Raw genomic sequence first — 18,618 nt, forward strand, 5'->3', positions numbered from 1 at the left:
CAAACTGGCGAAAAAAAGTCAACAGCAGCCACAACAGAAAGGAAACAAAATACTCAGTACACCACAGTTGGCTGCGGCTTAGAAGGCAAGGAGGTCAATGTTGTTGACCCAGCCTCCAGATTCTCCAGATCCCAATCCGATCATGTGTTCATGGGACGCACCAGACAAACCAGTCTGATCGATGGAGGCCCCACCTCGCAGCTCCAAGCACCCAAAGGATCCCCCGCTAACATCCCAGTGCCAGACGCTACAGCACGCGCCTAGAGGTTCTGTGGAGCCATGCCCCAAGGCTTAACTAATATCTGTTTAGTTGCTGTCCAAAGTTCACATGAAGGCGAATGAGGTTCTGTGTGCTACAAAGAAAAACATCTAATTAGGAGTGGCTGTAAAACCACACAGGCCAATTTAAAGCAATAAGGAAAGTAAACTAATGACCAAAATCCTGGTATTAGAATGAAAACCACCCATGTGTATGTGTGTGGCAGCAAAGGACTGCCAGAGAGCTCGAACACGGAGTTTTACATCAACATCATACAGAGTGAGAAGATCTCTTCCAAACTATGCAGACACTTCAGAATTAAGCAAGGAATCATGTTTTTTTTTCCTTTTTCTGAAATCGGATGTAAAGCTCGAGGTGATGTGGTGTTTATTATAAATAAAGCTATAGCAGACCCAAAGGGCCTTGTTCACACAGAAGGAAGTCTTGGCAAACGCATACTGTATGTGTGGTTTGTAACGGCAGTTACAAATGCACACAATTCAGCAAATTGGGAATGTAATTACAGGATATGGGCCTAAGTGTGCTGTTCAGATGTCAGAGTGAATTCAACTGGCCTAGACTAACCCCATTCAAGACAAGTAGATTTTAAAGAAATCTCAACATATACAGGTACAAAGGGATGAAATATTGTACCTTAAGGAAGAAGATGGGACACAAAAAAGGACTAAAGTGATTATGGTACATAAGAACACAGAACAAAAAGTTGGAACCCACCAACCTGCTATTAATACCACTTATCCGCTTTAGGCCTGAAGCCTACCTAAGGAACTCGGGGCATAAAACAAGATGGGTTTCCTTCAGCCTGCACTGAATGTCTTTGGATGATTAGAGTACAAGGGGAAACCCACCCACAAACCATGGGAAGAACATGGAAACCCCATGCACAGAGAGCAGAGGCGAAATTCGCACCTCTAACCCTGGAGCTGCAAGACGACAGTGCTAAGCCTTAACAACAACAACCAATGCCCTTTTAAACCATCCTTTTTGTTCCCAACACTGAAGGATACCTTCTATTCATTTCATTTTCTATACTTATTACTTCTCATTAGATTGTTTTCTAATTGTTCTCCTAAAACAACTGCCTTAAATGTGTAACCTTACATACAGTTCTGTGCAAACATCTCAGTCAGCCTTTTTTAATTATTATATATGCTTTATTTATGACATCTGGATTGCTAAGGAAGTGGCATTGTGGTAAGCACTCAGACCTCCAGGGTCAAGGGTTCAAGTCCCACCTTTAAGTCTGTGTGCTTGGTGGGACATAGGTAAAGACTAGATGTAATATGTCTAATGTAGATTAGGTTAACTGGTGTTTCCGAAAGGCCCACAAAAGTGCGAGTATACTGTATGTGTTCTTGTCCCCTGCAATGAATTGGCACCCCATCCAGGGTGTACCCCGCCTCATACCCAAAGTCCCCTGGGATAGGCTCCAGGTTTCTCATGAATGTTTGGGATAACAGTACTCAAGTACTACACTGAGTAAGTAAGTAAATAAATTACCAGGTCAACAAATAACATTCTAGAACATTCAGATTCCCCTGGGCTTAGAAAATGCTCATTAAAACCGAAAAAAATAAATAAATAAATACAAAGTCTACCTGAGACTGCTGATACACTTTTAAACCTAAACGGTTATATCACCGAATATGGACTTTGCTTCATTAATTTTTAAAGAAAACACACATTTGAGGACTTTTGCACAGTACTGTACATTCTACTGTAACAAAACCCACTATTGTGCCCCGCTGGAAAAATAACCAAATAAATTTTGTACAGTATCTCGTAGGAACTTGTGATAGATAGACTGTGGGAATATTGAGCCGGATGTCGACATACTTTAATGATCACCAGAGGAACCTTTTGGTTCTTCCTCTCCAAATCACGTATGGGGAGGAGCATGCCAGGAGGGTCTGCCAGCAACACACACACACACACACACAGCTGCCAGAATAAGTAGCGGAATAGATAGACTCATTCTGTGGGAGCTTAGTACACTCTACTGGAATCTTAAGAGTATAACAGCCATCTGCTCTCATTTTCACACACACTTAAGTTGTGAAAATCTGGAGATGAAGTCATTATTAGTTATAGGCTGTTTTCGGGCATAAATGTATACTTAATGTTTTTATTTATATATATATATATTTTTTTATCAAACCAAACCCAGTTGCAAGATTGCTGTTCTTCGATTGCACAAGCTACAGGTTTCATCTAGTGTTTAAGAATAAGCAATCCTTAACAAGCCTGATAAGAATCTTTACTTCTTCTAGTAAGTGAATAATGGTTTCCATCCTTGGTGCTGCATGACCTCTGCTCCACCACCCCCATGCTGACGTGCTGGACCACCATATAAAAGTTTCTCTGTACCGTCATTTAATCTGACATTTAACCTTAATAAGCTCCCTTCCTAATCCCTCCTGAGTTTCAAAGACTATTACACTCATGCTTTGACCCACGTTTCTGTTGGCGCTGTGGGACTGTCAAGACAGCATTTTAATCACGTTGACCAAGGTCCGCCATGTTTAATATCTTAAAATCAACTCCGCTGCTAAACCGTAAATCCCTGACCCCCAACAAATGAGAAGGATTTAGCACAACCTCATAAATTTTCCAGCTAACGATGCAAAATGAAACATGCTTGAGCTCTGGCAGCGCAACGCCTGGAAAGCATCATACTCGCAATCATCTATGGAGACATAATAAAGTAGGGTAGCATTTCTTTTGTTTTATACACAAACATTTGGATGTGTTCAACTGAACTCCCTGTTTGCATTATAATGGTTTCAAGCTGAAATGTAAAAGCCAAACATAAAAAATGTGATACAGTTAAGTTAATGCTAGCTTTGTGATTAAGGGTGTAATGATCTGATGATTTTGGATCAATGCATAACAGTTAAAAGTAATTAAGGGAAAAATCATAAATTGTTTATTATCCATTATAATTTAATATAAAAGTTAAAATTTGTTAAACTAGTTTCTAACAAGATGACACAACAGTCGCGATAGTGACTTACAATAGTCTCTTAACATTATGGTTGTTTATTTATCAATTAACAGCAAGCCCACATTAGATTCTGAATGAATTGGCTTGGAAGAAAGCTTCCAATCCCATCACGCACAAGCAAACTGAAAACATATTGCATCATGTACAAGTCTGAGGTGTACACCTCTACTTGCTGTCACATACTACACATCAGGAAATGTATATTCCACACCATTATCACCACATTTTTTAAGGGTTTTCCATGTTCCACTGCTCCACAGGAAACCTGTGCAAATCAGATGATAGAAAGTATTACCAAAAACACAATGCACCCAGTGCTTGGACTGAGGACTACACTTATTTATAGATGGTACAATAATTTCAAGTGGAAAGCACAGATTTTTTTTGGAGGGGGGGAGGGGGGTGTAATAACTTTATTGAGTTTCATACTCAGTTCAGTCAAATGTATTGGCCAAACATCAACCATTTATATAATTTATTTTCCATATAAACTGGGAATGTATCAAGTATAGACTATGAAAGTGCAAATAACATTTCAAGGATTAGTCACTTAACAATATAAATTTTTTAATGGGTTACAAAATGTGCTTGCCTTTTTTTTCTCCCCAATTGCCACTCAGATAATATTTTTGCTCCAAGAAAATAAAACGTGTGTTTTGATTTAATGCACAGCATACTGTCATGTAAAGTATGTGTCACTTCACATCTAAACATGTGGGGAAAAGAAGGAAAGGAAAAAAAAAAAAAAAAAAACTTACTGAGTGCTTTACTATGTTAGCTTCATCACTTTGGCAACATACATTACTGCTGACTGAAGAAATACTGCAGGTTCCTTAATCGATTCTATATTTAGGTATGAAAAGACAATAAAAACCCTTTAAAGCATTTTATACTATATGCGTGTACAAACTACATAAGACGATGTCACGTGTACAGACGTACAGTATTTCAGTTATTCTTCTATCACTACTTAGGACAGGTTTGAGTTTTTTTTTTCCCCCCGACTATGGACTTAAATTTTGATTGACATTACAGCAATACAGCAATGTTTCTTCAGCATTAATCTGCATTAATATATACCTTTACAAATTGGGGTTTCCTTCCTTTTTTTCTTTTTTTTTTTTTATTATTTAAGTGCAAAAAAAAAAAAAACACAAACTCTGTCATTCAGGATGAATAAATCAGCAGTTAAGATAAAGATTTTGGCCAGGAGAGGGTTAAATAGAAATATATACCCATACCAAAATATCTTGCTTTTTTGTTTGTCGAAAAGAAAAGAAACTAAAGAAATCACCTCAGTAGTAACAATTAATTAGTTTAAAGCGCAATATTTAAAAGTGGCACTGTAAAAGGACCTTGTTTTTGTTTAGTTTTTTGACACATGGATAAACATTGGCTTTCATTTATTTTTTGAACATTATCTGTTATTTCTTTTTTTTTATGAAAGACATTAAATTTCAAATAAATAGAAAATCAATTTCGCAATATATTAGGTCTGGCGCTTTACAGTATGGATTAAGCACAATGGCGTCATGTACTATACACACATCATCTCGAACTCATTTTACCACCACTAAAACTGGTTTGGATAAGAGATACAAAAAAAAAAGAAATTCAGTGATCCCACACAAGCCTGCGTTGTTAACGGTTTTATAAAAAGCTCTGGAAAAGCAGCCCAGAGACTAACTAAAGAGTGATCGAGGATATAGAAAAATGTTAATACAAATGCTAAATCTGGTGAATTGTTACTCCCAGTGCTGTTGAAAATTAGAGCGACGCGCAGTTTTAGGTAGCGCATGTCGTCCGGTGAGCACTCGAGAGATGTGGCAATAAATAAGAGGGAAGGTTCAGGGACAAGGCACTGTAATAAGTTGTGTAGTGTAACCATTGCAGTGTTCCTGCACAGGACAAACTCAACCGTTTTTTTTTTTTTTTTTTTAAATACCAGTAGCATATATTACAGTGATCAGGTTTGACCAAAGAAATGAAGAGTTAACCACAACAACTGCGCTTTCCTTCACCATGATCACCACCCCAGAGTTGCCCAGCTCTTCGAAGGAAGCTGCTAGAGTTAATTTCTCCAATACTATACACTGGATTTAAAGGAAGGGTTGTGTTTAGAAAGGGGCTCTTCAGCCCCCAGCAGCAGGCACAGTCAACACACCGTCCACTGCGTGCGTGAACTCTGCATGTGCTGACCCGTGTTTATGGCACCTACAGTAACACCTAGCACTAAGATGGCAGGTCTTTCTAAAAAAAGAGAAAAAAAAAACAAAACAACACAACCTGCTCAGGTTGCATAGGACATTCACACAAACCAGACCGAGTAGTCCTGTTCCTTACAGTAGACCTTTTTCTGTGAAAGAGATCTGACAGGTCTATAATGAAGCTCACTACTCTAATTATTCCCTGCCACAGACTACAGACGGGCGTATTTTGTTCTCCTCGCGGTTTCTGGTTCGACTGCTTTCCTTTTCATAATTGTTCACTTCTTCAAGACTGTGAAACTCTGCTTTTTGTCTGCTTCTAATTAGAAAATTACACATCATGTCCTCAAAGCACAAAACACAGGCCTGCAGCAAGAGACACCAGACACATTTCAAGACAATTTCAGTGTTCTTAAAATAGGGTTTCGGCTGATTTCGAATCACGTCAGTATACGAATGAATCTCTTCTCACGATTGATGTCTTCGTCAGCTCGTTCACATCAAAAGTGGTTATGAAGGAGGAGGCTTGATTTCATACAAGGTGCACTTGACCCTCCCACTCAGAAGAGCTGCTGCTCGGCTGTTCAGGGTCCGAGTCACATTTCAGAGTGTCACCGTGGTGGCTTGGTTGAGAGGCGCCAACGGTTTCGCTCATCTGGGGCACAAGAGTGGCTGCAGACGGCACATCTACGCTCACCAGGTCCAGCTGAGTGGGTCGAACGGGCTCCCTCTCTAGCGTGCTGCTGTACTCACAATCCTCTTGCTCGCTCTCTGCTGTCCACTGCTGAAAGGGTTTTTCCGTCATCTGCTCGGAGCCGAGCTGCGCTCCAAACTCTGGGTCTAAAGGTGTGGCCGAAGGAACCAGACTGATGTTTTGAGGGTTCATGTCATGGAACCAAGCCATGATGTTGCCCAGAAGATTAGCATTGTCAGCTGAGTCCAATTCACTAGAGTCCGCATGTCCGGAGTGAGGTGGAAAAGGGCCTCCAGTAGGCTCATGGCTGGGATTGCCCACAATGTTAAAGCGCGGTGGAACGTTCTGCCCACTCATGTTACCCAGCTTCTTTAGACTGTCTCCGAGCTCCAGAAGTTCAGAACTGCTCAGAGCAGCACGGGGAACATCCACGCCATGGAGCAACGGGTCCAGTCTGGAGGGAAGAGAAGTGCCGATGGCCCCCAGAGATGCCTCGTGAGCCAGCAGTTCCTGGGTGTCTACAGCACCTACGTCCCCCATGGCCATCCCAGACTCCTGCAGAGAAAGCTGGATGGCTAGCAGGATGTTGGGATCGTCTTCATCCATGGAACTGTGGGGCTGCAGTATTAAAGAAAAGGAGGAATTACTACATTTTTTTTTTCTTTTCTTTACGGAAGGTATGATTTAAAAAGTAGCAAAACTTACCATAGGTAATCCTTGCCTCTGACTACAACCAACTTGTTCTGAGTCTAAGAGATTGGGCAGGGGGAAGGGAAAAAAAAAAACATTAAACATCAACTTACGAAAAACATTTTTCTCTTCTTAATCGAAGCATAATTCCTAACACTATTAAGCTTTTATTTACAATTACAGCACAGCCATATAGAGTAACATGAGTAACACTAAAGCACCTTATCCTGGTAAGGGATTTGCGCTATCACAAGTCGTTTCCTGTAAGTCAGCAGAAGCTAGGCTGAGCATTACAAAAAAAAAAGGATTACCGCAGTGTTCTGGGTCTGGAAGTTACAGTACCTAAATTGCTGGGGTTGGGCTCCTCGGAGTCCGGGGTGTTGCTGCGCAGACTAGTCATGTCTCCACGCCTCCGCTGTCTGTGTCTGCGTCTATACTGGAACTCTGCATACTCCTACAATGGAACACAACAAGACACAAGGCACTCAACCACTTCAGAGGAGCTGTTGAGCCCATGCACAGAAGACTCCCCCCCTACCCTGCTGAAGAAGAGCCTGTTAAAAACATGTTCATGGGAAACCTCAAAGCAACCTCGACAAAACTGAGACACAAATCCAGACCTGTATGACCACAGCACATCTAGCAGGCTAGTCAAAAAGAATAGAAATAAATAAATACATACATAAATAAATAAATAAATAAATAAATAAATAAACTGTACTGTGGCTTTCCAAGACTGGACTTGTGGAAAGTGTTTAGTATGTAGTAATTAACTGTTTTGTAAAGCCATCAAAAACAAGGGTATTAACTTATAGCAATCAGATAACAGTAGTTGTTTCAATTATAGAAGTAGGACGAGCAACTTGCATAAAGAAAAGTTACCTTTAAAATATAATAATAACAGAAAAATAACCAAGATTTTGACAAACTGCTAAAAATCTATTTTAGCCATCATTTGTCATTTGAACACAATATTTACTAGATGAAACTAGATTAAAACTGAATGCACTCAAAGCTGCATGCAAAAGAAAGGTCTAGGCTTAAAGAATTATTCTAAAGAAAACATACTACATTGCGTGAATCATGATTAGGAAGTAGTCCTTTCTTCTATCTTGCTTTTATCTCATTCTTACTAAGTGTATATAGCTTTAGGTGCTGGAAATATTAGCAGTGTAACGGTACGCAAAATTCATGGCTCGGTACAGACTTTGGTTTGGAAGTTACAGTTCGATACGTTTACAGTAAAGCGCAATTACATTAAAAAATTACAATTCATTTTCATTCATGAACATTAACTTAACAGAACACAGCTTTGTACTAACTGGTGAACATTGCCAGACTGGCCATAATTTCCTAAAAACATATTCAATGGACATAAAAATGTACATGGTTATTTTTTACTTTTTTTTTTAAACACTATTAAAAAAAAAAGGAGGTTATTAAAAAAAACTAACCTGGCATTAAGGCTTATGGGTAAAGTGAATACAAGTAGGTTGTGTTTTAAATTATTTAATTCACTTACATATGAAGACTCAATCCAAACCTCCATTTATTCGGTGAAAAAACAGAAGCAGACAGATGTCATGCTCAGCTAAACAGTTATGAAAACTTCAGAAATACATGTTTTCAGAAGGAAAAAAAAATGCTTTGTTGCATTTTCATTTGTATTAGTTAGCTAACATTCCCTTTATTCGCTGTTTTAGTCGACTCTCCATCAGAGATAAACAGTTAAAAACCCAGAACCGAGCTTCCTGTACCGAACGCGTACCGTTACACCCATACAAAACATAAAAAGCAAAACACCCCAGGTATTACACCACAGTTTCAATCTTACCATGTCATACTCTGGGAGCCACAATATTCTAAAATAAAGTATGTACATGGCTGTTTCATGTACATGCTTGCAAGGGAATGGAGCAGGTTTTCAACAATACCAAACCAAAGCTGGTTTTCTTTTTTAAGGGGCTCCCTAAGAGATGCAACTCCACAACAAACAAAAAGTAATATTCTCTCAGGCATGAGATAGTTTTTAAGTCAACTGCAGAGAACACAACCGAAAAAAAAGAAAAGGAGCATGCTGCCAAATAAAAGAGCGAACAATGAAAAGACTGATGGAGTGCAGATGACAGGTGCCATTCCGTTGCTGATGCTGCCATCCCTAAAATGGAAGAATATTGGGGGGAATGGGGTTCAGTAATACCTGCCGCTGGCCTCCTGCATTTTGAATGTGGACTCTCGGATCAATTCCTCCGAGAATTGCCTGACTCTCCTGGATCTTTGGATTGGAACAGAATAGCAGTGGAATACCATTCAGCTGTGCATGAACATAACTCAGACATCCAAATAGTGTTGAACCTCAAATCTCAGCATGCTTGGTTTGATCTACAGTCCGTTATGTACTAGTAAAACTTTATGCAAGCAAATACAAGTAAACAATATAACTCAATTATTTCTGATATAGAAGCTACTTCATTACCTAGCACTCTGAAAGGTTAACAGTACCCTAAATCAATTATCCACAACCAAAAGCAGGTTTTGCACAAATAATACACAAAGGGAAGTATTATTCTAAATACTTTATGGCAGACATCTTTAGCACGCCCTCCCACATTCTGGCAAGATAAAAGATTCTCTTTAAAGAATATCTTGCAAAAAGCCTGTAGTTTTATTAAATATACTAAATCCAAGCTTTGAATATAAATCAAATAGATAAATAGTAATAAAATGCATACATAAAATGTACTTCAGCATCATTTATATATTGCTTTGAATATTGCTATAAGAGAAATGTTTCCAAAACTATTATATATATAACTTTTATAACTAAAGCTACTTTTACTACTCCAAGTCTACTCAAAACTGGTTTAGGACTGTTGAACAACTAAGTGAGGTATTAGTACATCATCATTATCAGAATAATCAGAATAAGCATACTAATTATAATAATGATGCACTGCTATTATGATACAAAATAGAGAATGCAAATTTAACAACATAATTAAACCAGATGTTATTCTGGTAGTTAAGAAAGAAATAAAACATTTCCCTTTAAGTGTATTATTTTCACTAGGCCAACGTGCAAATACCATTTATTTAACATGATTCAACAACAACAAAAAATATATTACCTCTGGAGATGCAAATCCCAGGTACTCCCAGTCCCAAGTGCCCCCAGCAAAACTGTGAAAATGGAAGAAATGATTAACATGCAATACTACAATCTACATGACCACATGTCAGTTTCCACATTTAAGACCTATACAACAGTTTGTTTTTTTTTCTTCCTGGAAAGCAATTAACTTATGGTTCATCTCTAAGCTGAAACAGATCATCATATGTAACAGTGAAACATCAGAAGATTGTCAGAAAAATCTATCTATATAATAAATAGACTGCTTGCCAATACCAGAATATAGGGCAGAAGGAACTGAAGTCACATCTGAAACGTCTCAGATACAGATGTGGATAATGTTACATATTAATTAGGATCCTTATACCACATCTTCTTAAAGCTTATTGTTAAACTGCTGACTGAAAACTGCTGCATTTCCTAAGCTAACCTACATGGGAAAAATCTAGGTGACATACATAAATCTGTGCAGCGGAGATAAAATAAGAAAGAGAGGTTTTCAAACCTGCGTCGTGGGGCTTCTGGGGAGTCGTTTGGTGCCACGCCTCGAGCCACAGAGGCCAGGAACTCCTGCCTCTTCTGTTGCACCAGGCAGGCGGCACGGATTATCTTATGGCGAGGGGTACGGAGGTAGGGCCTGTTCACTTTTTGGGCAAGGTCCTCCGTTACCATCTCTAAATCAGTCTGAGGAGCGCAACAAGACTGTATTCATAAAGACTGCACTTTTCTACCCTGCTGTCCAGCACAATGACTAAATAGTAGAAGGACTTATTACACGAAATTCACTTTTTAGTATTTTTTTTTTTTTAGTATTTTTTAACATTCATATTGGTCTCCACTGTGTTAACTCTCTAATTTTAGCCATTTTATAATTCTGTGCTTCCAAGGGCATAAACAAGGCAATTTTAATTTTCCTCCTATTGTGACCTCATATAAGAAGTACCTCTCGCCCAGCTTGTTGATCAGCTCATTTGGTGGAGTGAAATAAAGGGATTTAGACGTATACAAATCTGAGGTGCTTTAACAGAGACATGCATACTGTAGGGTTGAAACCAGATTTTGGTGCCACACTTTGGTGCCTACCATCGGTAAAGGGTTTTGGTGCCACTTAAATGCCTGAGCGATCGATTGAAATACTAGTTGCTAAACAGCTGTTAGGAAATAATTTTTTACGGGTGGTGAGTGAAAAAATACGTGAAATACGTGAAAAGCTCTAATAATACAAATCCAGCTACTGTTTGTAGTAACTTGAGAGTCCATGTTGTTTTCAGAATTGCAACTTAAAAGCACAACTCAGGAAATTAGACTATCCTTAATAGCTTGCGGACATTAGCTGGCAGGGTGGGCGTCCCCGGCCCAAAGTAAGGAGTGTCGTATTTTGCCAGATAAGATGCTCTGGCAAAATAAAGGTCATATTTCTGCAAAGGGTTTGCTGAAATTTGAAGCTGGTTTGTAGCACATCAAGTATACTAACCATGTCGTTGCAACTGGTGTTAAATTACACTCACCTAAAGGATTATTAGGAACACCTGTTCAATTTCTCATTAATGCAATAATCAACCAATCACATGGCAGTTGCTTCAATGCATTTAGGGGTGTGGTCCTGGTCAAGACAATCTCCTGAACTCCAAACTGAATGACAGAATGGGTTAGAAAGGTGATTTACACAATTTTGAGCGTGGCATGGTTGTTGGTGCCAGACGGGCCGGTCTGAGTATTTTACAATCTGCTCAGTTACTGGGATTTTCATGCACAACCATTTCTAGGGTTTACAAAGAATGGTGTGAAAAGGGTCAAACATCCAGTATGCGGCAGTCCTGTGGGCGAAAATGCCTTGTTGGTGCTAGAGGTCAGAGGAGATGTTTTCTTGGCACACTTTAGGCTCCTTAGTGCCAATTGGGCATCGTTTAAATGCCACGGGCTACCTAAGCATTGTTTCTGACCATGTCCATCCCTTTATGACCACCATGTACCCATCCTCTGATGGCTACTTCCAGTAGGATAATGCACCATGTCACAAAGCTCGAATCATTTCAAATTGGTTTCTTGAACATGACAATGAGTTCACTGTACTAAAATGGCCCCCACAGTCACCAGATCTCAACCCAATAGAGCATCTTTGGGATGTGGTGGAACGGGAGCTTCGTGCCCTGGATGTGCATCCCACAAATCTCCATCAACTGCAAGATGCTATCCTATCAATATGGGCCAACATATCTAAAGAATGCCTTCAGCACCTTGTTAAATCAATGGCACGTAGAATTAAGACAGTTCTCAAGGCGAAAGGGGGTCAAACACCGTATTAGTATGGTGTTCCTAATAATCCTTTAGGTAAGTGTATTGTAGTTATTTTAGGGAGTCTGTAAATTGGTTATGTTTTGTATTCACTTATATTAATAATTACTTAAAACTTTTAATATATTGTTTATGTTTTATTTAGTTTTTTTAAATAAAAAGATGTTCTTTAATCCTATCCACCATTTGTTGTGGAATGGCACCATTTAAGCACTGGTACCGTTTCAAAAGTATCGATTTGGCACCGTAAAAACCCAAACAATGCACAACCTTACACACACACACACTGAGAGGGACTCCAAGTCCTGTGCTAACGAAATAGTAAAATATGGGACCTTTAAGACAAGTGGAAATGGATGGGGCCTTACCTGCATAAGTTCAAAGATCTCTTTCTTAGTGCTTTTGGGCTCCAAAAAGAAACCATAAGGGTAAGAGCACTTGAGGATACGACGAGTCTTAAGAAGTTCATGGACTGCATCTTCAATGAAAGTAGTGTCTGGAGCACCTCCTTCCCCTGCAAGAGCAAGGTAAAGTGTTTCATTCTGTCTCTCTAATGCTCAGAGACCTACCGCTCAGACCAGAGGCAATTGTGTGAAACAAATACACAGCCTTACTTCCACTCAGGACTTTGCTCAACTGCTCCATCTTGTCTTTGGCCGTTTTCAGGAGACGCTCTTCCAGCTAAATGAAATGGTTAGAGGGAACATTAGGACCGTGTGAACCCTACTACAGTGAAAAACTGTATAAAGCAATCCCTTACCTGGTAGCTGTGCTCATGATTTTTGAAGCGTGTATAGTAGTGCATAAAGCGATCAAGTTCCTGGTAGCTCTTGTGCTTCTTCTCGGCCTGCATATTTAAATAAAATCAGACAAACTTTTACAATAATCAGAGCAGATAACTGAGATAAAGAAAGGTTTTGATTAATATTCTTTCCTTAGACTAAAATGAATAATTCACACATTCTATAGCTATACACAAAATGTGTATGAAGAATAGAAATGCATCTACCTCCACAGTCATTTCTTTAGACTGTTCTTCCACCTGCTGGATAACTTCATAGCGAGTGCAGCGGTAATATCCTCCTGTGGATGAGCTGTGCTTCTTCCACTCCTCCAAACAGATCCAGCAAAAATCATACTTACACTGTGAAGACACAAGGGCAGCATATGATCGCTTTGGACTATACACTATGACAATGCTTATTAAAATGTATAAAAAGCCTACTGTGATAAATTAATAAATCATTTAGCTCCGTTTAATGCATTTTGCCATGAAACAACTGGCACCAAATATTCCTTCAAAAATGTGAAATAAATGTCTACTTACAGAATTCACATCATCAACCATTTTCCTTTGCTTAAATTAATTTGTTTTTCCATACATCATTACCGTTAGATTATGTAGCTTAATAACAATATAATTTATGAAGATGTGTGCCAATTCACGTATTATCACATCGACTCCAAAAAACTCCTGTTTCTAAATGATTTATTACATGAACAATCAAGATCCACTTGGTGGTCAACAAGTGGCCAGAATCTTCTGGTTTTCAGTTTGATCAGCCATGACCGATCAGCCTTGGCTATATCCGTTTATGTGCAGAGTGCACAAGCTTCTTAGGGGTGCAACAGAAACGCATTTTAATGTCATTACTTTATGAAAGGTTTTTTGTGTTAAAAAGCCTCCAATGGGCCTGAAACCCAGACATTGCACACATTTAAACCAATCTCAAAACATCCAGTACAAAATATTTTCGGAACACACACGCACCCACATGCTCACAATACACAGACTTTGGAGGCATTTGAAGAAGAAAAAAAACAGTTTCTTTATAATCCTAAAGGTAGCAGACTCTGAACTATTCCCATATGGCAACCTGCGTAGTAGGAGTGAATTATTTTCCATGTTTGTAAATTATTTGCTAAGAAATAACTATTGTAGCAAAGACATAACAGACATGTGCTGCAGCAAAATGTAGCTTTTTGTTTCCGTTAGTTTAACTCTTATATTTAAAATTTGTTTGTATTGTTTAAATCAGGATATTTATAAAATTGTGATTTTATATATATTTATTAGTTTATGTCCAACATCAGAATACACAATGCAGATATAAATAAGCACAGCTCATATTATCATTTTAGCCTTGCAGAGAGAAAAGGAGGGGGGGTGGTATTAAGGTCATGAGTATGGTTTGATATTTATGCCCTGGCACCTCAGAGCAAAAACTAAAGAGCACCTTGGCACACTGCATGTGGTTGCAGCCTTCATTCTTCTGAATGGGAGACTTGCAGTTGGCGCAGGGTTTGGAGTTGGTGAGTAACCACAGACAGTTGGCAGCATCCTCATACGCCTCACTTACACCTGCCACTGCAGGGGAAAGAGACAAAAATAGATATTTGTCTTGTTTCAAGCACAGACAACAAAAAAGCTAACTTATTTACAATAATATATAATTAGAAACAATTTTTTTTGTGCGTGTGTTTCATGAGACATTGTTGGCACAAATTTCAATCCAATTCAAGAAAATTCCAGTTGTTAATCCAATATGGGAGAAAAACACTAAAAAGATTAAACATTATATCTTGCTATCTGACAAACTTCTGTTCTACAGTTCTGATATACAGAATCCAAGCATGAAGGCAAATGTGTGGCAATACATTAAAACAGCTCCAATACTGCACATTAAAACTCCGGTTAGTACCCGTTACGCACTTGTTGTTCATATGTACCGCGTAGCCATACTCACATTCTTCTGGCTTCATGTCAGTGACTTTCTGCAGCCACATTTTCCATGTTTGGCAGTCACAGGGTTCATGAGCCTCCCCCTGGCACTCCCTGCAGAGTCAAACGCAAAAACACTGAGACTGCAAAACGGGGTGAAGGATGTGCATAGTGGAGCAGTTAAAAAAAATAAAAATAAAAAAAAGGCACTCATCATTATTTAACTTGTCACAGACTGTCAAAAAAGGCCATATAACTGAAATAACCATCTAAGTTTGGAATCCCACCACAAGTACAATAATTATTCTGAACTGGTATACTAGTGAGAACATCTGAGAATGTACTGATGCCAAAAGCCGAGATCTTTAACTGAAGAGTGGTAATTAATTGTTTGTGAGAGGGACTGTTAAGAAAATGAAGTAATATGAGAGACAGCAGAGCTATGTTCCTGTCATACTTACTGTAGATAAACAGAGCTATGAGCGAATGTCCACATGCCATATGGTGGAATGGAGACAAAAGTGCACTGAGGTAAGTGTAATGAAACCTGGCACAATCAGTACTAGACGCATAACTGAAGACTGTGCATGTGTGCAGTTGGAACAGAAGGGATAAAGCCACAAGAGATGATCAGTGATTTGTAATGCCATGAAAGCAAATTATATACCACACATCATAAGATGCAGATGCATGTAAACATAGTTTTTAAAAAGGCACAAATCTGTAACACTTAAGTCAATAATTTTTTTGTCAAAAGCCATAAAGAAGTAACTTGTAACTCTGCTCTTAGTGTAGCAGTGTGGTAGTTTTAGGACTCTAATTTTGGCACTGTGGCAGGAATCAGCACTGACCAGCAGAAAAGATGGCCTTTGCCGCAGTCCACAGCCGGGGCCTGGAGCAGAGGAAAGCTGAGCGGGTCGGAGGCGCTGGCACCAGGCCCCTGCCTCGCTAAGCGTACCGCTCTCTCACAGCCTGCCCGCGGACACCACCGGATGGCAGGGTTGTTCTCCACAAAGGCCTGGCACAGAACATATGATGGGGGGGAGAGAGAAAGAGAGGAAGACAGGAAGAAAGAAAAGAGAGAAGGACATAAATAAATATTGACCAAGTAAACCCAGCACTCTTATTATTATTTTCATAAGCAGCATAAAAAAAAACAAATCCTATTTTTACATTAGCTTAGCAACTGTGTTTTACAATGTGTAGTAACGCGTCACCTAATCATAATTAATACGTAAACTGCGAATTATTGGATAGCACAATGTAAATAATCTTTATTATACATAATATTATTATTGTCCACAATTATTCTTTATTATAATACAGTTGTGCTTAGAATTAAAGTAAAGATGGGGTTAATTTTATACTAGCAGTTCAAGACAGTCATCGTGTCCGTTAGTAACCTCTACCCTGACCAGCATTACGGCAGAACTAAAGCATCCCAGGAAAAGATTCAGAGTTGTTATGGCAACATAATGAATAGTTATTGGGTACACAGCATGAGACGCATCATTCCAAGACATGTTCAGATTGCAGGGGCAGTGGATCATTACTGTGGTTTTCTCCCTATAGCTCACATTTAGGGTTAATGCTAGCTGTCTTAGCCAAATGTCACATTACGCATCGAAGTTCCTTTAGGAGAACGTAACGGGAATGTTACTGAGCAGTGACAAATTAACAGCTAGCGATTAAATTAAAAATGTCAGTGGTGGAGCAACAGATGATTCATTTCATATCTCGAGGACAAATTTAGATTGAAACAAAACATCAAGTGCAAATAAGTCTTAGGCTTAGTCTTGCAAGGTGTCATATTGCATTCTCAAAGGACAAACAACCGATTATAAAATGTAGCATACAATATATTATTGTCTCCCATAGTAAGGTTTTACCTTAATGTCAAACTGCAGGTACCGCTTGTCCATCTCCCTGGACACGACACTTTCTATGACCTCCACAGGAACCAGCTGGAAGCAGTCATAGGCTGGGCAGAAGATGTTATGAGCCTCTCCCTCCTGGATCTTCAAATTCAAAAAGCTGCCAAGTATGACACTTTACTAAACAAATGAGTCTAGACTTCACTGGACATGTTGGTCCAAGTGGTGGAGGATAATAGAACAGCTGTCACAAGGTAGCATATGGTACGCATCGTGCATCTAATTAGGTTTAAAAGCCCAATTTAATTTTAGTAGTGACTGAGGACCTGTGGAACAACAGGGATAAAAACAACTCTCACCTTTCCCAGCATGATCTGCAGAACACGTGTCCACAAGGAATATCGACAGGCTCTTCGAACATGGAGGAGGCACACATGCATATACCGCACTGAAAGAATAAACACAAGGCAACAATCAAAGTGAGAGGCTTTCAGGATGTTTTGAGGTGAAACACTTTCATACCAGGACCAGGTCAAGTGGGGGAGGAGGAGCAGGAGGGGCGGAATAAGGAAAAATAAAAAAAATCTAAAAAGTGCTGCAGATATGAATAGACACAATATTTATGTCTGAAGTGTCAGAGCATCTGAAACATCACACACGATTCCTTAATTTCATAGCCACAGATTCCCGACTGAACAGAGTAAGGACAACTCGCTGCACAGTCCCGCGTGCTTCAGTGACAAGAGTTTCTCAGTCTGCAAGTTGTCACACAAGTTGTCACATATTTTCGAACATTTGATGATCCTGAACACAATTTGTGCAGTGTGAATACCAATAAGTTTGACAGGGAAAATGAATTCATCTAAAGCACAATAACATGATGTCATTATTTAAAAACACAGACAAGCAGACAATGAGCCATTTAAAAAAATAAAAATAAAAAATAAATTAAAAGGTTTTACCCTACTATACTCCTGGTTCTCTGTGAAGAACACACAGGTTTCACTGCTTGTGTCCAACAAACCAAACATTCCTCCACATATTTCTCTTTATGTTTTCCATGAAAATAAATAAATAAATAAATAAAAAGCTCAGAACCATCAAAGCCCAAGTCACAGGATACATAGCTTTTGTGGTTATTTTTTTTAAGAAAGCACAATATACTTCGTTAAGGATCTCTGAGTGAAGATCTGTGTTTTAATCACATTATCACATTGCGATTATTTTGACACATTGTGATTACGATTTTAACTGCGATATGTAACTATTAATGAAACCATTTTTAATATTCAAAAGTATTTATTTAGGCTAACAGCAAACAATTAGACAAATGATCTTATATCTCAGAGGATGTTTGCCAATAATTACTTATCACGTAAGAAGTATTAAAAAAAAAAAACAATTACTTAAATTATAGACAAACTATTTAAATTTTCAACTACAGTATGTGTATATTACCTGTAAAAAATTGCAGCCTTTTGCGATTACATAATTGCACTGGTCCACATTGTGTTTTTTATTTATTTTATTTATTTATACAGAATATTATTTTTATTAATTGATTTGATTAATTGTACAACACTATTTGTAGAAGAACCTTGCTTACAATAGCGTGAGTAGTGTGCACACTGCTATATTTAAGAAAAAAACTGATTTAAACCATATAGCGTGAGCGGTTCTAAGTTTCTGAGACAGCTCAGCTTTTCTCAGCTTTATGTGACT

The 18,618-nt window shown here is 38.7% G+C and overlaps 1 protein-coding gene across 2 annotated transcripts in view; it reads right to left on the reverse strand.

Annotated features, from left to right (window-relative positions):
• Positions 1-3,202: 3,202 nt before the first annotated feature.
• Positions 3,203-18,618, reverse strand: part of ankib1b (ankyrin repeat and IBR domain containing 1b) — a 35,972-nt gene continuing 20,556 nt past the window's right edge. The window contains exons 7-21 of one of the 2 annotated variants that reach the window (XM_053494182.1): positions 17,256-17,344; positions 16,912-17,056; positions 15,874-16,040; positions 15,048-15,136; positions 14,538-14,668; positions 13,310-13,444; positions 13,061-13,147; positions 12,915-12,981; positions 12,669-12,814; positions 10,511-10,689; positions 10,004-10,055; positions 9,076-9,150; positions 7,218-7,329; positions 6,891-6,934; positions 3,203-6,803 (exon numbers count right to left, since the gene is read on the reverse strand). In XM_053494182.1, the coding sequence (XP_053350157.1) occupies positions 6,024-6,803; positions 6,891-6,934; positions 7,218-7,329; positions 9,076-9,150; positions 10,004-10,055; positions 10,511-10,689; positions 12,669-12,814; positions 12,915-12,981; positions 13,061-13,147; positions 13,310-13,444; positions 14,538-14,668; positions 15,048-15,136; positions 15,874-16,040; positions 16,912-17,056; positions 17,256-17,344 (2,298 nt within the window). In that variant the 3' untranslated portion in view covers positions 3,203-6,023. The remainder of the gene's footprint in view (positions 6,804-6,890; positions 6,935-7,217; positions 7,330-9,075; positions 9,151-10,003; positions 10,056-10,510; positions 10,690-12,668; positions 12,815-12,914; positions 12,982-13,060; positions 13,148-13,309; positions 13,445-14,537; positions 14,669-15,047; positions 15,137-15,873; positions 16,041-16,911; positions 17,057-17,255; positions 17,345-18,618) is intronic. The other variant, XM_053494183.1, reaches the window with a different exon arrangement.

This window comes from Clarias gariepinus, chromosome 4 (genome assembly GCF_024256425.1).
Source record: "Clarias gariepinus isolate MV-2021 ecotype Netherlands chromosome 4, CGAR_prim_01v2, whole genome shotgun sequence".
Taxonomy (NCBI): Eukaryota; Metazoa; Chordata; class Actinopteri; order Siluriformes; family Clariidae; genus Clarias; species Clarias gariepinus.